This window comes from Schistosoma mansoni, chromosome 1 (genome assembly GCF_000237925.1).
Source record: "Schistosoma mansoni strain Puerto Rico chromosome 1, complete genome".
In the NCBI taxonomy this organism is placed as follows: domain Eukaryota; kingdom Metazoa; phylum Platyhelminthes; class Trematoda; order Strigeidida; family Schistosomatidae; genus Schistosoma; species Schistosoma mansoni.
The window spans coordinates 7,342,280-7,369,608 of NC_031495.1; the positions used below are offsets into that span (position 1 = coordinate 7,342,280).

At 34.1% G+C, this 27,329-nt stretch overlaps 1 protein-coding gene and 1 non-coding gene across 2 annotated transcripts; one reads left to right on the forward strand and one right to left on the reverse strand.

Moving 5' to 3' along the window:
* Positions 1-9,012: 9,012 nt before the first annotated feature.
* On the reverse strand, positions 9,013-9,079 carry Smp_tRNA_00364_Gln_TTG.1.1. The gene has a single exon. It is a non-coding gene (tRNA).
* A 10,940-nt stretch (positions 9,080-20,019) lies between these two features.
* Positions 20,020-24,548, forward strand: Smp_124080 (hypothetical protein; the record flags this gene model as incomplete). The annotated part of the gene is made up of 2 exons (XM_018793122.1): positions 20,020-20,022; positions 24,273-24,548. The coding sequence occupies 2 exons, from the start codon at positions 20,020-20,022 to the stop codon at positions 24,546-24,548; spliced, it is 279 nt and encodes a 92-aa protein (XP_018647666.1).
* Positions 24,549-27,329: the final 2,781 nt, after the last annotated feature.

Sequence of the window (27,329 nt, forward strand, 5' to 3'; positions counted from 1 at the left end):
ATGATTACTGACTGTTTGCATTATTCAGTTATTAAGTAATGACTAATATCTAATTGTGTAGTTCTTAGTGTTGATCGTCTTCTATCATTCAATTTTATAACATGGCCATTATGTTAAATGAATCGATAACATGATTCGTTTTATTGGTGTCAAACGATTACAATTATTATCAGAAGGGGTTTTTGTGGGGATTTCATTATTTCCATAATTGAAATCATGAGTCAATTGAAGCTAGATCACCAGGGAAAACCTAGAAGCACTGGACGGCCGTTTCGTTCTATTGTGGGACTCCTTAATTAATTGACAAAAAACTTTTATGATTAGTTAGCTATTCATTCATCATAATTAATATTTCCCGGGTCGTATCTGTTCATATGAAGTAGAAAAACACTTTGTTTATTAAAATGTTAGGATTCAGGTCGATAAAGTATCACTACACAGTTGACTGGGCTTCTCAACCAAGTTTCTTGTTTCATTGGCGGAAATTTTACAGTGTAAACGATAAAAACATCCTCCTAATGGAAAAAAAATGTGCAACATATATTTTGTTTACCAAACTCACAAGATTCACTTCCATATTTTTGAGATAACCAAGAAAAAGTTCTGCATTTTCCTAAAAGATGTGATGCTTAAGTAAACATTATTTCAATAAAACATCGAGTTTAATTTATCACTTCATTAGAGATCTTTGTATTAAACAAAATAGAATGCTAAAATACATGACATAATGAACCTACTCAAAAAGCAAGTATTTCCATTAACATACATACAGACTTCTTGGTTTGATTTTTTCTTTCAAAACGATAAAAATGTCAGATTCTGTAAGAACAAGATTAAGTTCTCGAATATTATTGTAGAATTACTGTCAATGAAATATAAACATGTCAGAAGGGGATTTTGGGGAGATTTAGTATTTCCATAGTTGAAAGCGTGAGTCAATTGAAGCTAGATCACCATGGAAAACCTGGAAGCACTGGACGGCCGTTTCGTCCTAGGTATGGGACTCCTCAGAAGTGCGCATCCACGAACCTGCACTCGCGAGATTCGAACCCAGGGCCTACCAGTTTTACAATAGGACGAAACAGCCGTCCAGTGCTTCCAGGTTTTCCCTGGTGGTCTAGTTTCAATTGACTCACGCTTTCAACTATATAAATATGTCATCATTTTTCTTTTAATAGTTTAACAAAATCCAATGTCACGGTAACATTAAATTATGTAACACACTAAACATAACTGGAAGTTGATCGGTTGAGTACGATAGAAACTGAGATGTTTACTCTGTTTGATATCAACACCATTTTTTCATATGCCCGATTTCTTTCTGTGTATTATTTATACTACTCATTGAAGCTTAGTAACTTAAATCATTTTTATTTATTAGCATAGGTATTTGCGGAGTTTGTAGTATATTCACAGATGAAATCTTTAGTCTTCCTCTTTTCCTTTGACCTTTAGGATTCCATGTGAGGGCTTGCCTTCTGAAGCAGTTGGATGATTTCCTCAATATGTGTCCTACCCACTTCCAGCGCTTCTTCCTGATTTCTTACTCCACTGGAATCTGGTTTGTTCTCACCCACAGTAACTTGTTGCTGATACTATCTGGCCAGCGGATCCGAAGTATCTTGCGTAAACAACTGTTAATAAACACTTATATCTTCTGGATGATTGCCTCCGTAGTTCTTCAGGTTTCCACCCCATACAGTAGAACTGTCTTGGCATTTGTATTGAAAATTCTGATCTTGGTGTTGGTTGACAATTGTTTTGAGTTCCAGATGCTCTCCAGTTGTAGATATGCTGCTTGCTTTGCCGATCCTCGCCCTCACATCTGCATCAGATCCACTGTGCTCATCGATGATGCTGCCCAGATATGTAAAGGTCATTACGTTCTCCAAGGCTTCTCCGTCAAGTGTGATTTGATTGATGCATGTATCGGAGAGTCTTGCTTTTTCATTTGTGTATGTTGTGACCTACTGCTGCTGAAGGTGCCGCTACACTGGTTGTCTTCTCCTGCATTTGTTGTTGCGTGTGTGATAGAAGAGCCAGATCATCTGCGAAGTCTAAATCGTCCAGCTGCGTCCTAGCCGTCCAATGTATCCCGTGCTTCTCTCCAGATGTTGACGTCTTCATGATCCAGTCGATCACCAGGAGAAAGAGAGAGGGTGAGAGTAAGCAACCTTGCCGAACACCGGTCTTTACTTCGAACGAGTCTGTGGGCTGTCCTCCATGCACGATTTTGTAGTTTAATCCATCATAGGAGTTCCGTATGATATTGACTATCTTCTCAGACATGCCATAGTGTCGAAAAAGCCACCATAGTGTTGTCCTGTCCACGCTATCAAATGACTTCTCGTAGTAAATGAAGTTGATGTAGAATGATGAATTCCATTCAATCTTTTGTTCCACAATGATCCGTAGAGTTGCGATTTGGTATATACATGATCAATCCTTACGGAATCCATACCGTATCCTACCTTACGGTAATATCATAAGTTTACCTGTGGGGAGAGAGTAGTAACTACAATTTCACTGAAGGCCGTGCAAAAATCTAAACTACAGAAGATTGGATGTAACAATATTTAAATTCTGCCAATTCAAATATCGAATGATAACTGAAAACAAAAGTTATTTATCTATCTCAAATTGATTACTTGTTAGTAGCATAAATTGTAATTGCCTGTATATTCATTGTTCCAGTGAACTTTCATTCATAATGATAACCATTTAGGATTTCCTTCTCAAATTCGTTGAATACAAAAGAAACACACAATATTATAGTAAACCATTCAAAATTAATTTTTATTCAATATACATATGTATTTGAAGGTTAAGGTTGACTATTAGATCAAATCAATAGTGAATAGTTCTAATATTTCATTGTTTATTTCAATAATAGTTCAGGACCATGTACCTATTTATATTCGATAATTTTGATGTTTGATTATATTGTGGTGTGAGTTACTTATATCCACATAAGTAGTATATGACGATGGTCGGTCATAGAATGTATTTCAGTAGAAGATCGATAAGGAGAGAATGGGAACGGGACGCAATTGGTATGAATATGCATGAACAATAATAATCGGAGACTATGGACTGATATTTGTAGGAGGAAAAGTTAAGATTAAGACAATTGATTGTTATTTTGCAAATTAACTGTTTAGTGTATGGCTATCAGATTTTAGTGAGATAGTCTGTAATCGTTCCCACCCATGTTCTGTTCACTTCCTTGAAAAAGCTTGAACCAGATTACTAGGCAAAGTGTTGGATTTACTCTAAATTTATTCGCTTAGATTTTACAAACATATTCTTCCTCTTTAATGTTTCATATCAACTTGGCACCTAAATACTATGAAATTATTCGATCAAATTTCTTATATAGTTTGGGAAATTAATTTAAAAAAATCCTTTAAAGATGTCAACTTTAATTATGCAATCACAGTGAATGTTGAGAAGATAGATTTAGTTGAGTATCATTTGTGTTTGTGTTACTTCGTTATTAATGTTAAAATCTATAGTTGATCAGTTTTGTTCTCTGAGTTGAATGGTTCTCCACGAGTGTCTTCGTCAGCATGTTCTACCAACAAGTGTAAGATACAGACCTCCAATCAACTGCCCATTGGGATGGAGAATAGCTGAGCCAAGTGAAAGAAAAATGGTACACCTAATGATAACGGATCCATATTATAGGATCCGCAAATACCAACACGTCATAGAGGACCAAAAGATGAAGCTACAAACGCGACCAAACCATCCAGCTCAGAGAACAAAACTTCATCAAAATCATCTACCTAAGCTACAAATCTTCTCCACCATAGTTGATCAATCTCTTTTAGCATATGTTTATCCTGAACGAACTGCCTCTACACTATCTTTTAGTTAGAGGTTTTTAGTAAAATTGGATAATGGATAGCAATGGAATGTAGGACGCGGATTTTATCCTATTTGAGACCAATCAATTGAACGTATACATGGATTTCAGTAGCTTAGTGGATAACGCGTTTGACGTTCGAAGTGAAAAGTACTAGGTGTCAGTCTAGGTATAAACTCCAACACTGAGACAGAGGTATATCCGGTTGACGAGTCCCAGAAAGGACTGAACGTGAACCTTTTAATTCTCTGTTAACCACAATTCAACTTGATGAAATACTTGTTTTTTTCTTATGTAGACCGAAATTTAAACAGTATGTAAGTTATGTCATGGTCTACCGAGAAGTGAGATTCTCTCAAAATATTTTTTATATCTCTACGTGTAATATACGCTCTTAAATGATGATACTTCTGTTTGTACTCTTAATGTAAAATTGCTAGTAGTCCCCTTAGATAGAATATAATGATTGGATACGGATTTCGTCTATGGATTTAGTAAATATTGGTTTCAGACACAAATTATTATGTTCTTATGCCCGATTAGTATATCAAGTGATGCAATTGCCAATAAGAACACCAACTTATTGACCAAACTAATGACACATACACCTGTAGGGGCAGTCTAGAGTTCTTATCGGTCCTTTTTCTGTCTAGCCCTGCCTGTTGAGTCCAGAACATCAATCTCAGTCTTCTCAATATGAATCATATATTTCGGACATACTTAGTTTAGAAACAAATAAACCAGACTGCATCATACCATAAATAGAAAATAACAATTATACAGGATTAAGTCAAAAAGTGGCTGTGATTGTGAGAGACTCTTACTGATAAATTGGGACTATCTTAAGAATAGTAAATCGTGTAATAGCAGTCAATAGGTCAAATAAAAGCTTCTAACAAGAGGAATATAAATATATATATATATAATATAGTTACTTAATAGTTATACAGTATGAATATACGTATGATGTTAGTCCACAAATAATTCCTAACGGTTACCATTCATTTATTCTTTGTCCGGATATAACACAAAGGACATATACAACACTGTAAAAGAAAATCCTGTGAAAGAAAAGTGATTGAGTATGTAATAGTTATGGTCCGTCATTATCAGAAAGTCAGAAATTTACTTGGATAAAATTAAGTTCATTGGTTTGTAGATAAACATCATCAAAATACATTTGGAAGCTGTATATGGATGTTGATGAAGTTGAACTTTTGAAATGTGTTATAACTAATGTAAATATTTGTTTAATTATGAATCATCAGAAGGGAGTTTCGTGGAGATTTCAGTAATTTATATAGTTGAGATCATGAATCAGTTGAAGCTAGACCAGTGGAGCTAATCCATGTCAGTAGAGACAGGTATCTACCTCAGTACAGTGGAAGTTGGTTGCGCAATTTCGTGGATTGGTTGAGTTTAGACATTAACACAGTTGGATGCCGACAAGTTCAGTGGTCTAGGGATTAAGTACTCACGCGCGAGACTGGTAGGCCCTGGGTTCGAATCCCGCGAGGCAGGGTCGTGGATGCACACTGCTGAGGAGTCCCATAATAGAACGAGACGGCCATCAAACAGTGCTTCCAGGTTTTCCATGATGGTCAAGCTTTCATTGATTCCTGATCTCAACTATATTTATGGATCAACATAAGCTATGAATCTTTATTATTTTAGACAGAAAAGTTGAACAATTAGAAAGTATATATATGTAAGTATGGTAAACAAGATTGTATTGAACAACATAGTATTATAACGTTATTTACATCAATGGTGGCCTATTTGAACATCTGGGCTACCTGTTCCTGCTATGTAAATATTTCAACAAGTTATCTAATTTTGTTTGTTTTAATACACCATTAGGACTATTAATCCCATAACCTATTCAAGTGTGTTTTTGAAAAGTGTACAAACTTTCATTGTACAGGTTGCAAAAGGCTCAATCAGAGATATCGTGGTTGCTGGCAATATGCAGTGAAAAGAATGTACATTATTCAGATGTTGATTGACTGAATTACTAACTTCTAACTGATGATCACTCAATAATTGTCTTCAAGATCGACCAAGAAGTAAGAAACTTGTTGAAAGACTGTGCTGTGAATTCTATATTGTACCAAAAATATAATATTGAATAAAGCTAACAATAATAATATAATTTTAAAATTATGGAATCCATATTGGGTTGGGAAGAAAAAGAAAACATATTAAACTGAATAGAAATTTCTTTTGTCATATAGGTTTTGAATTAACCTGTCGTTGACATTCAGAACAAATTTTAATCGGTCTTTATTGGGAACTGTACATCCTAATTCAATTGCTTTAATATATCCTTTTGCTAGACGTTTTATAATGTCTGTACTGTGATTAGTAAGGGAATCTAGAATGTTCATTTCGTCCTATTCAGAAATCAGTAGCTAAGATATACCTAAAATTAATACTACAGCACTTACTGTTTCATACATTTTTATATCGTGTGCTTGCGTGCCCTGTTATTATATGAACGTGCTGATTCCCGCCAATGAGAGAGGAGTGAATTATCGATCAGAGCAATGACAGATGAAAGCTGTATGAACAGTCTTGAGTACTTATCAGTCCTGCTTTCTGCCTAGCCCAACCAATTAAAGTCCAGAACACCAATAACAGCCTCTGCAATATGAATCATTATTCTCAAACATACTGGGTTTATATACCAATCAAACAGACTACATCGTACCATAAAAATAGAAAATAACATTTGTACAAGATTTGACCAAATGTAGCTATGAATAGGGGTAAAGGTAATTAATGGACTGTGAATAACTCAAGAATGGTAAATCGTATAATAATGGTCTATAGGTCAAAATAAAGCTTATAATAAGAGGGACACAAACATGGATACTTTAGTTAGTTAACAATTATATAATAGGGAATATACATATCATATTGGTCCATAAATAATTCTTAAAGTTACCATTCATAAATCTCCATGGGATATAACATACATCCAACTTGTTATCTTTCAAATAATCAGTTTATATAGTCACTAACTTATTCAACGTTAATAATATTTGTTAGTAAAGACTTGAAACTTGAGACTCACTATTGATAGAATGTATTTTGTTTTTTTAAAGTTTTTTTTTCTAACAAGAAAAATCTGTGAACAGTTATAAATAAATAGAAAACATAATTAATTAAAAACTTATGTAGAAAATAAATTAACTTTAAGAGGGAAGTACATTTACTTACTTACTTACTCACTCACTCACTCACTCACACACTCACTCACTCACTTGCTCTCTCACTCACTCACTCACTTGCTCTCTCACTCACTCACTCACTCACTCACTCACTCACTCACTCACTCACTCACTCACTTGCTCTCTCACTCACTCACTCACTCACACACTCACTCACTCACTTGCTCTCTCACTCACTCACCCACTCTCTCAACCGCGCTCTCTCTCTCATTCACTAATTTAAACCTGACCTGATAGATTTAATTCACACTGAGGAAGTTCTTTTATTATTATTATTTCGTCCACCTTCTTTTAGAATAAACGTTATTTCCTTGAATAAAAAAATAACCTTCATTATTATAATATTAAAACAAAAAAAACTATGTCACTTATTATTAATTATCAGTTAATAAACTATATATGAATAAATAATTTATTAATGAATGTTGATTTCCTATTTAAGTCTCCTATAGATTATCATAAAAAATTCATTAGTATAAGGGGTTTGAAGAGTTTACTGATTCCAGATGATTCTACTACACTGGTTATCATGACCTGAATTTGCTCGTATATATGTATGGAATAGAAGACTTAAGTCATTTGAACTGTCCAAATAATCTAGTTGTATATATTCAAGCTGTTTTATTGTATATACCATGCTTCCTCTTCAATAATAATATTGTTATTATATTTCAACCAATCAGAAGTGAGTTTCTTTAATCTTATTTTGATTGGTCAATTATAGAAGTTAATTAATTAAATAATAAATTAGGATTTATTAAATATCTTACTAAATTCATGTTATAACCTTCACATTACTAACTTATTAAGTTCATTATTATTACTATTATTCATATTACGTAATCTAGTATTGCAATCCTTCTATTATATCATCTTAGTTATTCCTTGTTCCCATTTTCTCATGGAACTTGTACTTTAACGAAAAAATTTCCATATATATAAATATATACAATTGTATAGCTTGATAATAAATCCATTGAAAAGTGATCCCTTCGTTGAACCTCGTATTCATATTACGTAATCTAGTATTGTAATCCTTCTATTATATCAACTTGGTTATTCCTTGTTCCCAATTCCTCATGGAACTAGTACTTTAACAAGAAAAAAAGAATCATGATGATGATTATTGAAAATGCATAATTTCACCCATGAAGTTCAAGAAATTTCTTCAAATAATAATAAAATTAATGAAGAAGATATAGTTGAAGAGAAAGTTGAAGGGATTCAGCCACTTCCATATAGTAATCAATATTCTCAATTCATTCATCAATCACATTCTACTACAAATCTACATCATCATCAATATCATCAACATCATCGTCATCATCAACATCATCATCATCATCATACAATATGGAAAGGAAGACAACATAAATATCATGAAACTTGTATAAAACTTATTTATTTAACATGTTCTACAATTATAACAACATGTTTTATAATTGAATGTATATTAATACATTTAGTTATATTACCATGTCGTCATGAAGCTGGATTTTTACCAACAAATTGTACATATATTGAATCAAAATTAATATCATCATCAGTTAAATGTGAAAACAAATGTTCAAAAGATCGTTCAAGTTTTCAATGTATACGTATATTAATTAAATATTCTAGATTAAAAAAAAATTTTACAGCAAGTTTATTTGATAATATAGCAACATATCAATATTACCATTCACTTGGTGTAAGTATTTGTTTGTTTGAATCTTCCCATTGATGTTTAAGATTGTAATTGATCAGTTTCTTGTTGATATACTGTGCGTACTGTATGTATTGCCTCGATATAGTCTTAATTCATAAGCATTATAAGCAAAGATGGACAGGGTCTAGCAGTGGAATTCAGGAAGTGTGTTTCGTCCTGTTTCGGACTCTTCAACTGGATGTGCCTGCATCTCAGAGTTGATGTTCATTCTGGGACTCGAACCCAGTGCCTTTTGCTTCAAACGCCATTACGTTATCCACTCAGCTACTGAGTCCTGATGGCTACTTGCTTGTGCAATGGGGTCAAGTTTAAGTTTACTTGATAATGTTTATTTGAATCTTTTTATTGATGTTTAAGACTGTAATTCATCAGTCTCTTACTGGCACGTGTGAATACTGTGCATATTGCCTCGATATTGTCTTAATTCACAAGAATTATAAGCAAAGATGAATAGTGGTTAGCTTTGGAATGTAGGACGGGCGTTTCGTCCTATTTGCACAAGCAAGTGGCCATTAGAACTCAGCAGCTAAATGAATCACACGATAGCGTTTGAAGCGGGCGGTAATGGGTTCGAGTCCCAGAGTGAACATCAACTCTGAGATGCAGGTGCATCCGACGGACAAGTCTCAAATAGGTTGGAACGCGCATCCTGGATTCCATGTTAGCCACTATCCATCTTTGCTTAAAAAGAATCTTCATTTATAATAGTTCCAGAATATCCTGTTAAAGATATTCTGACTGAAATAAATACCTTATCAATTAGTACAGGTCTTTAAATTGAGTATTAGAATAAGTAAAATAGTTGTTCATCATGAAAAATCTACAAAAGTAAATGTATTAAAACTGTGATACATGAAGTTATCACCATGTTAGGGGTTTTGAGATAGTCAACAAGAAACCGTATTTGATTCACGTCCCGTGTTAATTGTTATCTATCAATGACAAGTACTATTAATCTTAAGAAAAGTGGTGCTCTCGAAGGTGATACCACTAAGCCATTCAGTCAGCGTTTAAAACTCACCTGAAACGGACAGTTGTCTTGAGATTACAGGTATTTCTTTCTAACCAATGCTAAGCAACCGAGGATTTTCTGTCGCATACCTCCAAACACCTTACATAGTGTATAAAATGTTGAGTCATTTAAACTTCTAACTATAATTCAGCTTGATCAATAGGATTCTTTCAGTACTAGAATGATCAAGTAAACATGGTATTGGATACTACTTAGCGATCAATTAGTTATAAACAGAAATAATACTTTGGAACATGTCAATAGATGTAAAACGTTTTCAGAGAAAATTATCTTTTATTTCATGTTATGATGACATTTGACTCGGATTCATTTGTTTATTTCGTAGATTCTCTCTCTCTAACATTTTAATGAAGCTATATGGGGTGCCGAATATTCATAGATTTTAGGTAGTAAAAATGTAAATTTAAATGATTTGGATTTTAGAATTTTTCAGGATCCAATTAAGACTGTAAAAAAGAGAATAAAATTATTTCTTTACTGAAGAGAGAGCGACATGACAGCTAAATAATGTATTCACTAACTGATTATATTACAGTGCTGAATTAAGTGTAGGAATTCGAGACCAAAGGTCCTAGATTCGAATCTCGCGTGCGAGATCGTGGATATGCACTACTGAGGAGCCCTAAATTAAAACGAAACGGCCATTAAGCTCTTCCAGGTTTTCAATGGTGGTCTAACATTTATCGATTCATGATCTCAGTCAAAACTTATCAATATCCACTATCCCATACTGATGAGTATTAATTTAGATTGGAGCATGTTAGCTTATTATCTAAATATACGAAATGACTAAAAATCTGTTCAATAGGAATAAATTTTGTGATTTCAATTATTTTCCATCTATATTTTAAGAGGTTTGTCTGATTCTAATTTATTACCATTCGAAGTAAATTAGTTAGGTATAATGTTCATAAAATAGAGGTTTGAATTACGAACTGATTTTAGCTAGATTATCATCCACAACAATGAATCAAAGATGATTACGTAATATCGCAAACATGTACACTATTTTATGTTGATTCATTGATCAAGAGGTTTAGCGTTTTAACATTAGACTAAAGGTCATGGGTTCTATCCTCAGTGATGGGGTCGTGGGTTTTCATTGCTTAGTAGTCCCATATTAGGACAAAATAAATGTTCACTACTTTCAGGTTTTCAATAATTTCGATAGTTGAGAATCAATTGAAGCTAGACCACTGTGGAAAACCTGGAAGCACTGGACAACCGTTTCGTCCTATTATGGGATTCCTCAGCAGTGCACATCCACGATCCCACCTCGCAAGATTCGACGTATCAATCTCGAACGCGAACGCTTAGCCTCTAGATCACTGAACCGGCATCCAATGATGTTAATGTTTAACTCCAACCGATCCACGAAATTGAGCGACAGGTCCACCGTTGTCTTCAGTGAGTTACTATCTCACAACAGACCTGATTGAACTCTACCAGTCACTGCTTCTCATTAGAACTCCAGGAAATACCTCATATGTTTAACTTAGATCAATTCATAATCTCAATAAAATTTGACAATATGTACAATCGCCCCCCCTCCCCCCACCGTATTGAAAAATACGTTGTCTTTGATCTGACATATTAGTTTAACTAGAATTTTTCAATAAACATAATAATTATCAACCACTAATGATAACTGGGTAATGAAATCAAAAAAAAAAATTATTTCTTAACTTTAATTGAGATTCTATTGATCTAATTTCTTTTTAATAAAGTAACTTATAGGAGTAAAATATTGTTACACATATATATACATAGAAAACGAAAATTTTTTTTCTTTTCTAAAATGGGAACAGAATTCATTGTACTTAGTAACAAAAAGGGGGAAAAGTTTATAATACACTTGAGTGTTTTTAGTATCCATTAACTAGAATGAATAATTTATAGAATATTAAAGTGATTATCGTTCATCTCTATACACATATAACATATATTATCATTTAATTATTCATATATTAACTAATAAGTAACTAAGTTAATATTTAGATAATTTGTTAAGTGTTTAATAATTAGTTCAGTAAGAGAAAAAAAAAAGGTCATTTCATCATCTATTTACATATGATTAAGAATTGTGAATTGTTTTAATGGTTGAATTCATGAGTGAATTAATGGTAGATTACCATGGAAAACTTGGAAGCATTGGATAGCTGTTTCGTCTTAGTATGGGAGTACTCAGCAGTGCGCATCCACGACTGACTTCAAGAGATATTTCCTGGAGTTCTAGTAAGAAGCAGCAACCAGTGGAGTTCAACTAGGTCTGTTGGGAGATATCAACTGACTGAAGACAATGGTGAACGGTTGTTCAACTTCGTGGATTGGTTGAAGTCAGATATTAACACCGTTGGATGCCGGCAAGTTCAGTGGTCTAGAGGTTAAGCGCTCGTGTGAGACACCGATAGGTGCTGGGTTTGTGTCCCGCGAGGCGGAATCGTGGATACGCACTGTTGAGGAGTCTCAAAATAGGACGAAACGGCTATCCAGTGCTTCCGTGTTTTCGATGGTGGCCTAGCTTCAATTGACTCATGATTTCAACTATAAAAAAACTAATTTATATCAATACACCAGTGTAAATATGACACGGTGTCTATCAAGTGTGAATTTTCTGGCTTAGATCCCTGTCAGAGTTATTTGTGTATATACTCGATGAGTTCCATATTGAGATGAAATAGTGATTTTCCATTTTCTTTAATTGGCTTCTTAATATCAAGTATAAGCTAGTTGAGTTCATTATATTCCACGATTTCGGATCTCGGTTATTATCAATCCAAAATTCCATAAACTTCGACATTTGTTCCTCATGATTTTCAAGTATGGGGAATTGTGTAGATAGTTAGATCCTATTGAAATCATAAACAAACCTAAGCTCGATAACAATGAGAAACCTGAAAACACTAGATAGCCTTTTAATTCTAGTATGGGATTGCTAAGCAGTGTATATCCATAACCCTACCAATAAAGATGTAACCAACGAACTAGCATTAAAATGCCTAACCTTTAGACCACTAAACCGAACACAATTCTTTGTTGAAGTAAAGAATAACTGAAAACAAATTTCGCCACTAATACATTTTTGCTTTATTCAAATAAAATTATTCATCAACTATAATATAAGATTAGATTAGTAAACTGTTAAAAGGTAACTGGGAATGAAAATCAACTCATTAAAAAAGCACTAAGAGAAGTCTAGATTTAAATTGACTTGGTATTGTTTGTTTAAATCTTCCCATTGATGTTTAGCACTGCAATTGATCAATCTCTTATTGACATATGTGCATACCGTTCGTATTGCCTCGATATAGCCTTATTTCACAAGTATTATAGGCAAAGATGGATAGTGGCTAACAGTGAAATCTGGGACGCGCGTTTCGTCCTATTTGGGACTCGTCGGCTGGACCAGTTGCAGTCCTAAGCATCATTGGGAAGATTAAAACAAACAATACTAAGTGAATCTAAACTTCACCCCATTGCACAAGCAAGTGGCTATCAGGACTCAGTAGCTGAGTGGATAACGTAATGGTGTTTGAGGCGAAAGGTACTGGGTTCAACTCCCAGAGTGAACATGAACTCTGGGATGCAGGTACATACAGCAGATGAGTCTGAAATAGGACGAAACGCGCATCCTGGATTTCACTGCTAGCAACTATCCATCTTTGCTTATGAAGTCTAGATTTGTTTGCATAAAATTTTATCAATTAATTACTTTGAATATGTTTATTAATAACAAATATATTCTATTACCTATTACATATTGTACTAATAGTGTGTTAAACATACTTTCATCATGAACACGTCAACAACTCTGAGAGTAAAACAATAACTCATCAACAATAATAAATGGAAATTATATTACGTCAAACATTTACTCAAGTTGAAAATCCTCCCTAATAAATCCTCATATAGTAACTTAATAATATCAGAAGCGGTGTTGTCTACTAAGACCATGAGTTCGATACAGAATAAAGTAGTAAACTAGGATGATCCACGTGGTTCATAATAAATCTGCAAACTATAAGAAGCTTTTCACAAAACATCTATGTAAACACTTGCTTATTTATTTAATAAAGACTCAAGGTCCCAAGCCCGGGTAAAGGAGGAGGGTTGGGCATGGGGTTAGCGACCCCATCCCGTAGAAAAGCTAACTCGCTAAAAAAAACGCTAACCAGAAAAAATAATTCAAACCATTTAAACTCTGCCCTGGGAGTTGAAGGAATAATTATGACGTCTCATGATGAAAGCCGAAATTCTTCGGAAGTCACGAGACCGATGCACCTTCTAACAACCAGAGCAACACTCTTTATAGGTACATGGAACGTCCGGACAATGTGGGAGACAGGAAAGACCAGCCAAATAGCAATGGAAATAAGGAGATACAACTTGGCAGTACTCGGAATCAGCGAAACCCATTGGACACAAACAGGACAACAAAGGCTAGGTACAGGAGAGATGCTGCTGTACTCCGGTCACGAAGGGGAAAATGCTCCACACGCTCAGGGAGTTGCTCTAATTCTGTCCAAAGAAGCACGAAATGCACTTGTGGGATGGGAATCTCATGGACCCAGGATAATCAAAGCATCATTCAGAACAAAGAAGCAAGGGATCACAATGAACGTTATCCAATGTTATGCACCCACCAATGATAGTAACGACGATGATAAAGATCAGTTCTATGAAAGGCTGCAATCAATTATAGAGAAGTGCTCACGGAACGACCTCACCATCCTGATGGGAGATCTAAATGCTAAAGTTGGAGTGGACAACACAGGATATGAAGATGTAATTGGACGACATGGATTAGGAGAGAGAAATGAAAATGGGGAGAGACTTGCGAACCTATGTGCATTCAACAAATTGGTTATAGGCGGCACAATATTCCCACACAAGCGCATACACAAAGCTACATGGATCTCACCGGACCAAACCACAGAGAACCAGATAGATCACATTTGTATCAACAAAAAATTCCGAAGATCAATGGAAGATGTGAGAACTCGGAGAGGAGCTGACATAGCTTCAGATCACCACCTGGTTGTGGCGAAGATGAGACTGAAGCTAAAGAAACACTGGACAACTGGACAAACAGCACTACAAAGGTTCAATACAGCCTTCCTTCGAGATATTGACAAGCTCAATGAATTCAAGATAACTCTCAACAACAGGTTCCAAGCTCTACAGGATCTACTGAAAGAACAAGAAACTACTTTGGAGGACAACTGGAAAGGGATATAAGAAGCACTAACTTCAACGTGTCAGGAGGTTCCTGGTCCCAAGAAACATCATCACAAGGAATGGATCTCTATGGAAACCCTGGACAAAATTCAAGAAAGGAAGAACAAGAAACTAGCAATTAACAACAGCCGAACACGAGCAGAGAAAGTCAAAGCACAAGCAGATTACGCAGAAGCAAACAGGGAAGTGAAGAAAAGCATTAAAGCCGACAAGCAGAAATACATAGGAGAACTAGCAACGACGGCGGAAAAAGCTGCAAGAGAAGGGAATATGAGACAACTATATGATACAACGAAGAAATTGGCAGGGAGATATAGCAAACCAGAGAGACCAGTCAAGGACAAAGAAGGAAAGACAATCACTGAGATTCAAGAACAGAGGAAAAGATGGGCAGAATACTTCGAGGAACTGCTGAATAGACCAGCCCCATTGAACCCACCGAACATCGAAGCAGCCCACACAGACCTTCCAATAGATATCACTCCACCAACGGTCGAAGAAGTTAAGATGGCCATCAGACAAATCAAAAGTGGGAAGGCGGCAGGACCTGACAATATACCAGCTGAAGCACTGAAGTCAGACATTGAAGTAACTGCAAATATGCTTCACCTTCTATTCAAGAAGATTTGGGAAGAGGAACAAGTGCCAACGGACTGGAAAGAAGGAAACCTCATCAAGATACCAAAGAAAGGAGATCTGAGCAAATGTGAAAACTACAGAGGCATCAGTTTGTTATCAGTACCAGGAAAAGTTTTCAACAGAGTGCTGCTGAATCGGATGAAAGACGCAGTAGACGCCGAACTTAGGGATCAACAGGCTGGATTCCGTAAGGATAGGTCATGCACAGACCAGATTGCGACACTACGGATCATCGTTGAACAATCAGTGGAGTGGAACGCATCACTATACGTCAACTTCATTGACTATGAGAAAGCGTTTGACAGTGCGGACAGAAGAATATTATGGAAACTTCTTCGACACTATGGAGTTCCTGAGAAGATTGTCAACATTATCCAAAACTCATACGATGGACTACAGTGCAAAGTCATGCATGGAGGACAGCTGACAGATTCTTTTCCAGTAAGGACCGGAGTCAGACAAGGCTGTCTACTCTCCCCATTTCTCTTTCTTCTGGTGATTGACTGGATCATGAAGAATTCGACATCTGAAGGGAAATACGGAATACAATGGACTTCTCAGAATCAATTAGATGATTTGGACTTCGCAGATGACCTAGCCCTCCTCTCTCATACACACGAACAAATGCAGATGAAGACCGCAAATGTAGCAGCAGCCTCCGTATCGATAGGCCTCTACATTCACAAAGGAAAAAGCAAGATTCTCAACTACAACACGGAGAACATCAACCCAATCACACTTGATGGCGAAACTCTGGAAGAGGTGGAAACATTCACGTACCTGGGGAGCATCGTTGATAAACAAGGAGGATCTGATGCAGATGTAAAGGTGAGGATTGGCAAAGCAAGAGCAGCATTTTTACAATTGAAGAACATATGGAACTCAAAACAACTCTCAACCAATTTCAAGGTCAGAATCTTTAATACGAACGTCAAGACAGTCCTACTGTATGGAGCTGAAACGTGGAGAACTACTACGACCATCATCAGGAAGGTACAAGTATTTATAAATATTTGTCTACGCAAAATACTCAACATCCATTGGCCGGATACTATCAGCAACAGCGTTTTATGGGAGAAGACAAACCAGCTTCCAGCTGAAGAGGAAATTAGGAAAAGACGTTGGAAGTGGATAGGACATACATTACGGAAAACAACAAACTACATCATGAAGCGAGCTCTAACTTGGAATCCGGAAGGGAAGCGGAAAAGAGGAAGGCCAAAGAACACACTACGCCGGGAAATAAAAGCAGATATGAAAAGGATGAATGTTGACTGGAAAGAACTGGAAAGGAAGGCTCAGGACAGAGTTGGATGGAGAATGCTGGTGAGCGGCCTATGCTCCTCGAGGAGGGGTAACAGGCGTAAGTAAGTAAGTAAGCAAGGTCTGAAAACAGTGGACAGCTACTTTATACTTATTTGATACTTTTCAATAGTTTCTACTCACATCTCCATTATAAAATCAAACTAAGACTTTCAAATTTTATGGGAAGTGTGTTTTCTATAAATAATTAATTCGACATTCAATGATTCAGATTTTAAAATCTATTCAGCTTACGATATTAAGTGATAGACATCCATCGTCTTTTTTGATACCTTTTACATATCCCGCCTCAATGTGGCTCTCAAATGAATTTTGTGGTTACTTCTCAAATTTATTCATTGATATAAACATTATCATTATTATTACTATTAATATTACTAGTAGTATGGAACATTTGTGAACGAAACAATGCTTATTAATTTTATAATAGTTAGATAAATTCGATTCGTTATATAATTGACAACAATCTCAATAAACCCACATTATTTAACCGATTCAAAATGCCTTAATATTGTCATTTTTCGTTGGTATTTTTCGTCCGACTGACCACTAACATTAGGTGGCTTAAAAGCATGTTCAATTTTAAAAAAAAGGTTTCCGACAGCTTTTTAAAATTAAATATTACCAGTTATGGAAATGATCTTCATAGTGATAAGTATTATATTGTGTTATTTATCGTATCTATTTATCTGTTAATTTCATTTCTTTTATAATAAGCAAAATAGATCTCTTATATAGAATATATGGAATGTAGCCAGCAGTGGAATTCAGAACGCATGTTTCATCCTCATTTTTGGATGTATCTACGTTTCAAGTTAACAAACAGTACTAAGTTCCAGTTCCAAAGTGAACATTAACTTTGAGATATAGATACATCCAGTTTATTAATCCCAAATGGAATAAAATGAACTCTTTGTAACCGATTACTAGCCACATTCTGTCTGTTTTATATCAACCTGTGTTGCTATGACAATATAGAACCTTAATTACTTACACCTATTATTACTAAATTAGCTCTTTTATTATTTAACTAAAACAATTTCGTTTATAATTTGAATTCAAATGTATTTGCCCTATTCGGATGTTAGTTGAAATTTCTACCATTTCATGAAACTTATTATCTTTTGATGCTATGAAACAAAAATCAAGGTTACATTTGAAATAAACTCCTTATGAATAGATGTATTAATATTTTCAATAATAACAGTCAGTTCAATAGTCAGTTAGTTTGTTTTATTGACTGAAATCAAATAATGAACTAGTTGACAACAGATAATTGTTAAAGAGAGTTAGTTATATTAAGTCTGTCAAAAGATGACATTTGGAATTTATGTATCCTTTTACCGTTCACATTATTGATTTCTTATAACTGATGAAATGAATAGAATTTGAAGAATTCTTTAGATAATAAACTTAATTTTGATGGGATATAAATTTGTTTTGTTTAGTTCAATCAGGCATATTAGATCTATACAATACTAGTCTGCTATTTTCAATGTTATAAATATTTCAGTAGTGAATTCAGTAGTTTGATAACGCATAATCTAATTATTAACTAAAATCAGAATGAATTAGTCATTTTGTGGTTTGTATAAGGGACTGGATTGAGTCAGATTATTATCAGTGACCCAGAAGCACTGAACAATTTTTTCATAATATTCTTATTGTTCCGTTGCACTATTTAAGATTGGATTAATTTTAATTTGGTTATTTATTCACTGAAGAAGGGGCTTACACTAAGTCACGAAACGTCAGAAAATCTAATTTTTCTACTCATTGGAATATTGCAAATATATTATTTATTTATCTTTAAAGGATAGTTAAAATATTATTTTTCTGATTTTTAATTTATCAAGTCGCATTCGACACATGGATTTACATAGAACAGGTGTAATGTGGCTACCAGTGGGATCCAGGACTCTCGCTTTGTTCTATTTGGAACTCGTCAGCTGAATGTATCTGCATTGAAGTTAACGTTCACACTGCGACTCGAAACTCGCACTGTTCGTTCCAAACGCCATCACGTTATCCATTTAGCTACTGAGCACAAATAATCAATCTCCTGTGCAACATTGATCGATTCATGATCTTAATAAACCCATATAGTCTTGGATATTGAATAATTGACGATAAAACTTTCTGCATTGAAGTTAACGTTCACACTGCGACTCGAAACTCGCACTGTTCGTTCCAAACGCCATCACGTTATCCACTTAGCTACTGAGCACAAATAGCCAATCTCCTGTGCAACATTGATCGATTCATGATCTTAATAAACCCATATAGTCTTGGATATTGAATAATTGACGATAAAACTTTAAGTTAGTATATGGGGAAAGTAGAAATATGATTAGCTTGCTTGAAGTGTATTGCACGAATATATCATTAAGTATTGATAAACTTGTTTTCTCATTTTCGTACTTAGATTAGAGAAGATCAGGAACCAACCCTTTGTTATACTCACTAGATCATTTCAAAGTATCTATCAAATATACTGTGTTGATCATGTATTGGGAAATTATACTACCTAAAATTTTCATTCTATTTCAGTATATACTTTTTGTGACATTTTTAAGGACTCTAAAGAAGACCCTACTTTGTTTTCTATCATTTTGATTGTTTTAATAGAGACATATACATTAATACATTTAAACTTATATAGTTGAGATCATTAGTGAATTGAGGCTAGACCACCATGGAAAACCTTGAAGCATTGGACAGCCGTTTCATCCTGCGGAGGAGTCTCACAATAGGACGAAACGGCCGTCCAGTGCTTCCAGGTTTTCCATGGTGGTCTAGCTTCAATTGACTCATGATCTCAACTATATAAAATTACTAAACAATAAGTGAATTATAGCTACAAACCTTTAAATATACTACTTTTGATAAAATGATCAATTTGGTTGTAAGATATATGCTATTTCATGTAATACTTAGAATACAATCGATAAATAGAGTTTCTTTAATTAAAATGATAATGGTAAGAACAATGATTCGAAGAGAATCATATGAATTCAGTTTATTTCTAAGGTTCTTGTCAATTGTTTATGCATCAGCATAATCATAATTATAAAATTGATTGAAATCACTCAAATAAATCAATTTAGTTAGGTGTTGTTTTGAGCACGAATTAGCACTTTTTAGTGGTATTGAGTTCTGTAATCTAGATCGTTGTGATTTTAGACATCATTATTGCCTACTTCATGTAGAAGTGTACGTTTTAGTTATCTTACAAGTTCCTAGAGTTTTCCCAATCCAATATTTTGAAATTTTTCTAATCAGATTCATGTCCATGATTGTCTACATTCATTGATATCAGTGAAAGTAGGCCATGCGCCTCATAATAGTATAGAATAGTAAAAATGTAAGTAAATTTAAGTGACCAAATGAAGATATTGCAAATATAGACTATAATTTATGGATGACTTTTGAGAGATGCTAAAGTGACCTTGAAAATGTCCGCCGATTTACTAGTGTTAAATGAGGTTTATAAATCAGTGTAAGGAATTAGGATTATGATTTACAGTTGATGGTTAAGAATAGGAATTAAATTTAAGGTTTTCATCACGAACTGACATCAGCTATAATGCTAGAACGTTATTAAGCCAAATGAATGAATCAATTTCGCGCCAAAATCCAAAAACCTGTTACTTTAAATCTGATTGGTTCATTCATATATTATAGTCTTGCCGATTATATACATAAATGAACATTATGCAACGATAATAGTCACAAAAGATCAAAGGGTTAGGAATAAGTAACATTAAGAATGGAATGTGTACAGTTTAGTTAGTTAAAAAATAAAAATAAACGAGCTATAACAAAGTAAAAAAGAAACTTCATTAATAATTTAATTAATTGTGCGAAAGAGTTGGGAAGCATTTTACGATGTAACAAAGTAGAGAAAGGTTTCCGATACCTAACATCAATAGTTTCTACAAGTTTTCGAAGGCTAGAGCTTGATTGTTTAATAATCATTTGGAAAGATTCTAACGTACCAACCTGTTATTCTGTATTCAGAAGTTGTTTAAAGATTGTATTATACAAAGTACTTCTTCTATAATCTTGAATAAGCTGATGCCCTGTGGTGGATTGAATCTCGTATCATCCAGCTTTACTATCAGAGGCGTTACTAATGAGTTATTAGGACCACGAGTGATCTCTTATAGGACTGAGATGTATTTACAGTTGATTGACAATTGAGTAGTGACCAACTTAATCGATAGATTTTACGTTCCATGTTAGTTAGGACTATTCAGCAAAATATCTAAATAATCACAAAGGAAAAACACACCTCAATGAGTTCGCTTAGAGACTTACTTTTAAGGTATGAATCGTGTAATGTGGAAGTTAAAGCACTTAAAACTTTATACAACAGTTATAAATCATGATCAAGAATTTTGAATAACACTGTCAACTAACACTTCAGACAGTGAGTACTAGGGATTGGTTAGCGAATCTATTTCAAACTATGTAAATTTATGAGCAAATATGGATAGCGGCTAGCAGCAGGAATCCAGGACGCCTGTTTCGTCCTATTCGGCACTCGTCAGCTGGATGTACCCGCATCTCAGAATTGATGTTCACTCTGGGACTCGAACCCAGTACCTTTCACTTCAAACGCCATCGCGTTATCCACTCAACTACTATGTAAATTTAGTTGAGGTATAAATAATTCATTCATCAAATGCTAAACTCAGTGTTATCTTTTCAAACCACAACGGAGTATTATTTTTCGAAGTGCTTTTTGCGGAGATTGTAGTAATTTAATAGTTGAAATCATGAGTCAGTTAAAGCTTGATCACCATGGAAAACCTGGAAGCACTGGACGACCGTTTCGTCCTAGTATGGAACCCTTCAGCGGTGCGCATCCGCGATCCCGCTTGTGGAATTCGAATTTCATGAGAGTCATCAGGTGAAAACGTTACAATTAATTATTATTATTATTACCAGATACTTTTGACTGTCTTCTTATCAATTTTTTAACATGAAGTTGAGCAGATAATTATTAAATGAAGATTGTAATAATGTGAAACCGGTAAGTAATTGGAATTTTTTAATTAGACTCAAATGAAATTAGAAAAAGACCGATTTGTATAGCATGTACACACACCCTATTTAAAATAACACAATTAGGTATCATGCATGAATTGTTTTTAATGGCCGATGGTAGTAGATTGATCACATTTTCCGGTGTAACCATCAATTAAATTAATTGAGATCATGAAAAGACCTAGGACAGAAAACCATGGAAAGCCAAAAAACCGTAGAAAGACAGCTACTTTTTCCTATTATAGGATTCTTGAACAGTGCATATTCAAGTTGCCATCTCTAGAGATTGAACTATTGACCCTCGAGTTTTGCACTCGAACACTAGACTTATAGAACATTGAATTTAGACCTTGTCTTTAATTAGGTTAGGACTTTGTGTGCGAAACTGAGGGCTTCAGATCTGATTCCCAATTGTGAATTCATGGATACTCATTGATAATGAGTCCCGTATCAGGATGAAATAATTATCTTTCCAGTTCTTCCTGGTTTTCACTGGTTGCTTAACTTAGATTGGTTCGTGATATTAATGATACTTAAAGTTTCCACAAAACAATGATTATGAATATTTGGTAACATGGGTTGCATTTTTATTGAAAATGAATGTATTTACTTCAGTTATCAAAGGTAACCTATTCTATGATTTAACTAATTCCTATTGCAGATCAACATTAGTTGATAATCTATAAAATCATAATGTCTAATTGTTTATTATATACACAAATCATTAAAGTGTCATCTTTAATTTAAGCGAAAACATAACTATCGCTTGTAATTATCATTGACTGAAACTTGATAGTAATCTCACTTCATCTTCTTAGAAAGTATATTCGTTGTTAACGTTAGATACTAAATGAATTATGCTATGAATAGGTGAGTAGTCATTTCTCTTACCATGTATATTAGGTAGCACAGGCTTAAATAATACACAAAACAACAATTTCTTCAATATTACAGATATATCTTGGGTGATGAATGTTTCCTATTATACAACTTAGGTCCAGGGTTTCCAATCAACTATTCCCAAACATTTAAAGCTAGATAAAGTATACAATGGTGTCAAGTAACTAAAGAAAATCAGTGGGTTTATAATGAACTGTTCTACAGTTAGAAATACATGACAAAGACTGGTGATAATACGTGGTTACTCTTTACTAATGTACTAATGCTGAGTCGGTTAAGTATAAATTCATACTCTAGGACAACTTATTTCTTCAATAAATTCGCATAACTCATTGAGAAGATGAAGATTATTAAAATTAAATGAAATAGATCATGAGATTGATTTTTTACTTAGTCTTTATGGCTTTATACAGAAAGTGTCTACGGAATGTATTGAAATTTTATGAAGTATTAGTCATGAATAAGTTCCTACCTCCCTTGTATGTTAAAATAACAGTTTGCACTTACACTAAATCTGTCCTAATAATATTAATTTATTATGAGAAGGGGGTTTTGTGGAGATTTTATTAATTTTATGGTTGAATTCATGAGTCAATTGAATCTAGGCCACTATCGAAAACTTGGAAGCACTGTACGACCGTTTCGTCTTAATGTGCGACTCCTCAACAGTGCGCATCCACGATCCCGCCTCGGAAGATTCGAACCCAGGACCTACTAGTTTTGCGCGCAAGCGCTTAACCTCTAGACTACTGAGTCGGTATCCAACAGTGTTAATGTCTAACTTCAATCAATCCATAAAATTGAGCAACTGTGCATCATTTCTCTTCAGTGAGTTACTATCTCACAACAGACCTGGTTGAACTCCACTGGTCTGGAGTGATCTGATTTATATTGTTTTCATCAATATTTTCGTTAACCTTTTATGTGTCAATCTGTTTAGTTGACCCTTTATATCTCACAAACAAACACATTAACAAGTAAATATGTAATCAGATTGTTTTGAAGTGTATAACATTTTGGTTAGCGTGTTTAGCGAGTTGATTTTCTATGGGATGGGGTCGCTAACCCTATGCCCAACCCTCCTCCTTTACCCGGGCTTAGGACCGGCAGTAGCCCCCGGAGGAGCTACAGGCGGAGTTAGTGTATAACATTACTAGATAATTTTCAATTTCTGATTGTAATATCCAAGAATTTATGATAAAAAAGTACTAAAATGTAAAGAAATAAAGTTTTTGTCTGATCTCATTTTCTTTTTTTCTTCTTCATCTTCATTATTAGTGTGCTACCAGTTCATGTCATCGTCAGAATTCAGCAAATCATGAATGGGTACAAAATTTTTGTCAATTAATCAAAAATACTGTACAATTTACATGTTATGTACATGAAGATCATATTAATGAAGCTTTATTACATAAATTCTATGGACCATCAACAATGTTTGATACATTATTTTGGCCATTAACATTATTATTTGTCTCGGGTATATGCTTAATGATTACATGGTTTTTTGATAGATGTCATGTATGGCATGATGAAAAAACAATCATTGCATAATATTAAACAATGGACTTTCCGTAATCAAAGCTGAACGGTAATGTTGCAGTCAATGAACATTGAAGGTGGAGAAGATCAATTCATTTCTAAATGTGAAATCATACAACAATTAAGTAAAATGTAAGAAATCATACATCAAATACATCATTTGTACATCTTCTTCGAATGATCTCTTACAAGATTTATTGTTCCTTCATTCCTGTTGTCATGTTAATTGTCTTCAGTTTCATTCTCTCTTCTTTTCATTTCAATCTTGTTAACTTTCTACTATCAGGTTTTCCACTTCCGACTGGTGTTACATACTACTTATACCTGCAAACATAAGTAACATACACCATAGTATATATTGTAAATAATTATCATAGTTATATAGTCTTAATTGAATAGACCAAGGAAACTAATGAAAGTTTTCATTCAACTACCGAATGGAACTAATAGAAACAACTTATTGAGACCTCATGGTTTCATCTAAAGTATTGTTACGTAATAAGAATCATTTGAAGATAGATATTTTTGATTGATTTTACATTGATTAAGATTACTTTTTCATCTAATACATTACTATTATTTTATACTATTTCATAGGATAAATATTTGTAGTATGATTGCTTACCTGTATAACATTTCGATACAATAGAGGGAAATAACTGAGACTTTATAGATATCATGGAAGAGCTTCATTAGTACGTAGATAGTAATTCATTATACATTTAGTTAGTTATATAATATACCATTGTGGGTCAGAATAATTTTGAACTGGTTTTCAGGAGAACCAGATATCATTCTGACTTTCATGTGACAATCCAAACAGTACAGCTCAATCTTGTTTAACAGGAGAGCCAGACACTGCCCAGGCTTAACCATATACATTAGCAAACTGGAATATAGATAGTTATCTCGAGGTCTAAATAGGACACTAACAAAAAAATAAGTTTATGATATCTGAAGTAAAGACTGGATAATACTGTATTACGTTTGTGATATATGGTAAATTGATTAAAGTAAGATAGTGTAGCTCATTCTACTCAGAATAAGTGGCTGAGTGGTCCGATATGCACCATAAAGTCTATACAAGGTTACATATGTAGGGTTCTAAGAAGTAATGAACCACAATGAAACAGATATCTTTTACTTTGATCAGTACATTAAGAAAAAAACTTTAAAGCTTGACGGATTATAACCACATGACAACTGTGAACAATCGGTGTTAATGTAATGCTATTTTTTAAAGACAAATACTATTCTGAAGGTTAAACCGACGATGAGCTTTACACTCGTTCAAAGGAGGTTTAAACATTGAATATCAATGATAACTGAAGTGTACTACATTACAAGGATAATTAGGTTGACAATACCCTTTAAATTGATCAAAATGTCAAATTAACAGAACAGAATGTTATTTTTGAACTTACTGCCAGTGACACCTTTAAATTTTTGACCTATGTAAATATCTTTTCAAATACATAGCAAATTTTAGCTTACGGTTTACGTAGCCTTTTGTTATCAACAAATTTGTGTAGGTCTTCTCAACTTATAAGAATACAAAGTGGTAATACCAACTGATTTTCTGTTATATAGTTCAGAAAGAGTTTTCTCTGACTCCAATTATAATTGATCTTTCAACTACGTATATATTCTTAGACTATTTCTTAAAGTATTGTTAAATTTACTTTAATTTGAGAAGTCTAATTATGAGTTGTATTAGAAGGGAATCATTTCCACAGACCGAATACAGGAAGAGAATGTGTAGAATGTGCTCTGAATTACGACAAAAATGTGTACATGAATCATAAATTATTGATTGGACTGAATTGAAAACCATTTAGAAAATGAAAAAAAGATAATAGACGTCCAAATAATTTTACACACATATAGGTAAATACATAGTTAATTACATGACTGAAGTGCAATCAGGGGTAATAAAAATTACATCTGACCCTGGGACGATAATTTTATGTACAAATAGTTGAACCCAGAGTAGTGGCTGGCCCTATCTCGAGACCACATAGGTTATTCTAGCCACTAGACAGATCAATCTATTCATTCTTCTCAAGCTACATTTGTACCATATCACTTGGTCACTTGTCAACCTTAACTATTTTGATGTAAGTGCATTTCTTATCCTATTCATCACATATCTGTCACTTATTTTTGTCTGACCATAAATATTGAATCACGCTTGATATAAGCGAATTGGTTAACTCACCTTCTCCATTGCGCGTCATTCTACTTTGCTTCTCTTTCCGATCAACGATTATGCGAAATATATGTATTCAAAAATTCACTCTCTTATTTGACTTATTTTCATTCCGTTAATCACTAATACGAATTAAGTCGATGTTTATATACGAGGATTGGTGACATGTAGATTTCAATAACAAGTAGCAAAAGATTTAACTGGAGCCAGAGCAAGGACCACTGACACAGCTTGCTAAAATCATACACATGGTTCCCTTTATGATTCCTAGGAGAGCAAGGACGAAACTTTCATTTCATTGTGTCCTCGTCGACCACTTACATCCTGTAATATTTAAAAATCATAATTACTGGACGGGTTGAAAATGATTTGGAAGTTGTTTTGAAGACACATCAGTAAATTTTAACAAGAATGTAAACAAATTTAATTGACTGGATAAAATAGTGCCGACTTATGTTTTATATGGAAGAAAATTTTACAGTATTAATGTTATCAAAAGACCAAAGAGCTAGAAACCAATGGTTACGCAACGAACAAATTGTTATATCGATTGCGTGTGTGCCCAGTTTATATATGAACGTGCT